This window comes from Parus major, chromosome 26 (assembly GCF_001522545.3).
Source record: "Parus major isolate Abel chromosome 26, Parus_major1.1, whole genome shotgun sequence".
In the NCBI taxonomy this organism is placed as follows: Eukaryota; Metazoa; Chordata; class Aves; order Passeriformes; family Paridae; genus Parus; species Parus major.
The window spans coordinates 5,266,270-5,270,698 of NC_031795.1; the positions used below are offsets into that span (position 1 = coordinate 5,266,270).

Here is a 4,429-nt window from a genome sequence, read left to right on the forward strand (position 1 = left end):
TGCTTGGACAAATTTTAGCCTCCTCTCTAGAAAAGCTCACCTGCCCCAGCTTGGGAGCAGAGTGTTGCAAAGGAGCTTTGCATTTCTAAGAGCGAGCAGTGACCCCGGTGTTGTTTCCTTGTGTCCTGGCAGGCCTGGCGCTGCTGCTGAACGCCCAGCTCGGTAGGTGCTGCTCCCCTGGAGCAGCTGCTCCTGCAGGAGCTGCTCGCTGGCTCCGCGCTGCCTCCCGGGCAGGAAGGGCCCGTGTGGGGCAGCGAGCCCGGGGCAGGAGCTGAAGGGCAGCGGAGGCTCCGGGACCGAGGCCTTGGCAGGGCCAGAGGAGGAAGGCGCCGAGTCCGGGGCGGTGGCGGGGAGCCCGGCAGTGAGCGAGGGATCCCCAGCCCCGCCGGCCTTGCCCTGAGCTCCTGCCCCGGGCAGGGAGCCTGGCCCGGCCTGCCCCGGCAGCAGCGCGGGGATGCTGTGCCCGAGGGGCCGGGCTGTGCCCAGGGCACTGCAGGCCCCTCCATGGCCGCTGTCTCCCCGCAGGCACTGCCTATGTGCTGACCTGTTACTTCACCAACTGGGCCCAGTACCGGCCTGGTGAGGGGAGATACACCCCTGAGAACATCGACCCCAACCTGTGCAGCCACCTGATCTATGCCTTTGCTGGCATGAACAACAACGAGATCACCACCTACGAGTGGAATGACGAGACCCTGTACAAGTCCTTCAATGGCCTCAAGAACCAGTGAGTGCCGGGAGCCTCGGGCAGGGCTGCTGCTCCCTCTGGGGATGGACAGGGCTGGGCAGGGGGACAGCCCCGTCCTCTGAGCTGGGGGACAGTGGCTCTGAGGGCTGCCCATGTGCTTTTGGCCTTTCCCACCAAAAGCACCCGAGCTGCAAAGGCCACAGTGACACCAAACGCTTGGGGTCACTCTGGTTCCTGTCCCTTCCTTGCAGGAACAGCAACCTGAAGACCCTGCTGGCCATTGGAGGATGGAATTTCGGCACACAGAAGTGAGTTCAAGTCAGCTCTCTCCAATAATGAGTCTCAGGAAAAGGAGGGAAAGGATGAAGGGACTTGATTCCAACCCCAACCCTGTTTTGCTGCTTGCCCAGGTTCACCACCATGGTCTCCACACCCCAGAACCGCCAGACCTTCATCAACTCCGTGGTCAGGTTCCTGCGCCAGTATGGATTTGACGGGCTGGACCTGGACTGGGAATACCCCGGCTCCAGGGGCAGCCCTGCCCAGGACAAGGCTCTCTTCACTGTCCTGGTTAAGGTGGGCTTGGCTCTGGCCTGTGAGCCCTGGGTGGCTGCAAAGCCCCATCCCAGAGCCCCCAGGTGATCGCTGTCCCTTGGATCCCTCAGGAAATGCTGGCAGCCTTCGAGCAGGAGGCCAGGCAGACCAACCGGCCCCGGCTCATGGTCACCGCTGCTGTGGCCGGAGGACTTTCCACCATCCAGGCTGGCTACGAGATTGCTGAGCTGGGCAAGTGAGTGGCAAGCCTGGGGTCCCTGGTGGATCTGGGGTGGGTTCCTGCCAGTGAAAGTGCACAGAGCCCCTGAGCTGCCTGTGTGCAGGAGGAGCGGCCGTGGCCGGGGCTCTGGGGGTGAGCGGGCAGCCTCAGCTGCGGTGCCTCAGGTGAGGACACAGCCCCCGCTCCTGCAGGTACCTGGATTACATCCACGTGATGACCTACGACTTCCACGGGCCCTGGGATGGCTCTGCAGGCGAGAACAGCCCCCTGTTCAGCAGCGGCAGCACCCTCAGTGTTGTGAGTGCCTTTGGGGAGCCCAGGGCTCCTCTTCCCACAGCACATCCCGGCCCGTGCCTGAGCCGTGCTGGCTTTTCCAGGAATACGCCATGAACTACTGGAAGAACAACGGTGCCCCAGCTCAGAAGCTCCTGGTGGGATTCCCAACCTACGGGAAAACCTTCACCCTGCAGAACCCATCCAACACCGCCATCGGAGCCCCAACCTCCGGGCCTGGCCCCGCGGGACCCTACACCAGGGAGGCCGGGCTCTTGGCTTACTACGAGGTGTGTGTGGGACTCGTTCCTTGTACTGCAAGGGCAGCCCAGACACTGCTGGGTATTTCCAGAGCAGAATTCCTAACCTGGCTCACATTCCTTTCTCCCAGATCTGCACCTTCCTGAGCTCCGGAGCCACCCAGGCTTGGGATGCCCCTGAGGATGTTCCCTACGCCTACAAGGGCAGCGAATGGGTCGGCTACGACAACGTCAAGAGCTTCGGCCTCAAGGTCTGGGGCAGTGGGGCTGTGCTGGGACGAGGCTGGAGCCTCCTGTGGGATCAGTTCCTGGGGCTCACTGGGATTTTCCTCCCCACAGGTGGACTGGCTGAAGCAGAATAACTTTGGAGGTGCCATGGTGTGGACCATTGACCTGGATGACTTCACTGGCACCTTCTGCCACGAGGGCAAATACCCCCTGATCTCCACCCTGAAGAAGGGCCTGGGGCTGTGAATGTGCCGTGAGTGATGCAGGGAGGGACACGGGGTTTGTGCCCCAAAGAACGCCATGGAAGTGGGGCAGGGAGGAGGCGGCGTTACATCTTCCCTTCCCCAAGGAAAATCCTGCTTTCTTTTCAGGCTGCAAGAGCTCTGCACGGCACAGTCCTCACGTCCCTGCAGCTGCTGGAGGTGCAGGTGGCAGTGGGAGTGCAGGAGGAGCTGCAGTGTCGATGGTGGGGACTGGCCATGGAGATCCTGACCCCGTTCCAGCCCAGTGATCCCTCTGATCCCATTGCACACAAAAATGAGAATGATTAAATAAAGCCTTACGCAAAACCAACCACTTCCTGCTTCAACTCTTTTTGTCCTTTATATTTTGTTGCTTCCTGATTCTCTCAGGATGTTGACACTTTTGCTCGGGGAAGGGTTTGGACTTCATCCCAGCCAGGGATTTTTTTCCTGCCATGCCCTGGCAGCCACTTGGAAACCAAAAGAGGAACTGTTGTCCCATCTCCAGGGAACTGTTGTCACACCTCCAAGGAACTGTTGCCATATCTCCAGGGAACTGCTGTCACATCCTGAAATCTACGACATCACAACCTCAGGCTGCTCCCCGAGGCCAGCCCAGCACATTCCACAGGGAAATGCCAAATCCTCGGCTTTTCCCAGCCCCCTGCCCGTGCTGCCATCCCCCTGCTCCGTGGCTGTAGCAACTGAGCACGCAGTTCCCATCCCAGGAAGCTCTGGCAGGGCGGGATGGCAGCGGGGCACAACCCAAAAGGTGAGAGCTGGCTGAGGTGGGGGCACCCAGGGGGGCTGTGTTTTCTTCTCCTTCACCTCCCCCATGGCATCAGCTTCCCCAGCGATCTCAGATCCCAATTCCCTGCTCGGGCTGGGGAAAATCAGCCCTTTGAGGCTTTGGACAGGGAGAACCCTCCCAAATGTCCAGGGCTGAGGGAGGTTCCCACCTGGGAGATGAATGCAGAAAGCAGCACATGGTCACTCTTTTCTCTCTTTTCTGTCTTTTTTGCTTGTTTATCCCACTGGTGGCACTTCCGTGTGCCTGTCCCCCAGCTGTGGACAAGCACATCTCCTTTGGGACAACCCAAGACCGGAAAATGTTCCCCTACTACTATGCCCCAGACAGGCTGGGAATCGAGATGCCAGGGATGCGGGGAAGCCCTTTCCTGGGGCCAGGCTGTTACCTGGGGCCAGAGGTGAGCTGTTCTTTCATCTCGGGGCTCCTCTAGAGAAGGCACAGGAGTGATAGGGCCACACCTGCCCTGCAAACCCCCTGCAGGATGTCCCACATCCACCTGGAAAAAGGAATTATCTCCTTTCCCACCCGAGGCTCTGCAATAGTGAGGAATTAAGGGAATTATTAGGAATAACATTTGCTGCTCAGATAATCCTGCCCAGCAAAGGGGGGGGGGGGGCTTTAAAATGTCAATAAATCATTTTGGCTTTCAAACTCCAGTCAAGCATCCTCAAATCTTCCATAAGCACCCGACCCATGAGCAGCAGGGGGTACGTGATGGGAGCCAGGACAGCCCCGCGCTTCCAGTGGAAGACTCAGGTAAGGAGAGGGCCAAAAAAGAGGGGAAAAGCAGCCAAAATATTCCCCCAGCAAGGCAGTGATGCCCACCTGGCTGCTGTTGTGAGAATGTGGGAATTTATGGCATGAAACGCTCCATCCTGAGGGGTTTTTGTCCCTGCAGACGGTGACGCCTGGCCCTGCTGCGTACCAACCCTTCCTGGGGGAAGAGAGGAGGTGCCAGCCTGCCCGTGTTCCCTTTTCCTCCAGCAGCCCACGGTTCCCAACCAGGCTTCTGGATAAGGATTTCTTCCCTGGGTAATTTAAATCTTTTTCTCACAATGAGCAGGAGTCCTGGCAGGGAGAGATGCACAAATGGGAGATGGGGATGGAGTTCCCTGTAAAGCTTCTGATCTCCAAAAAAAGCTTTTTATCTCC

At 59.0% G+C, this 4,429-nt stretch overlaps 1 protein-coding gene across 1 annotated transcript; it reads left to right on the forward strand.

Annotated features, from left to right (window-relative positions):
- Positions 1–70: 70 nt before the first annotated feature.
- LOC107215010 (acidic mammalian chitinase-like) lies at positions 71–2,797 on the forward strand. Its single transcript, XM_015650926.2, has 10 exons — positions 71–162; positions 526–727; positions 940–996; positions 1,099–1,264; positions 1,354–1,478; positions 1,655–1,760; positions 1,841–2,026; positions 2,128–2,247; positions 2,336–2,477; positions 2,596–2,797. Exons 2-9 carry the CDS (start codon positions 651–653, stop codon positions 2,468–2,470), a joined length of 972 nt encoding a protein of 323 aa, XP_015506412.1. The 5' UTR covers positions 71–162; positions 526–650; the 3' UTR covers positions 2,471–2,477; positions 2,596–2,797.
- The last annotated feature ends 1,632 nt before the right edge of the window (positions 2,798–4,429 follow it).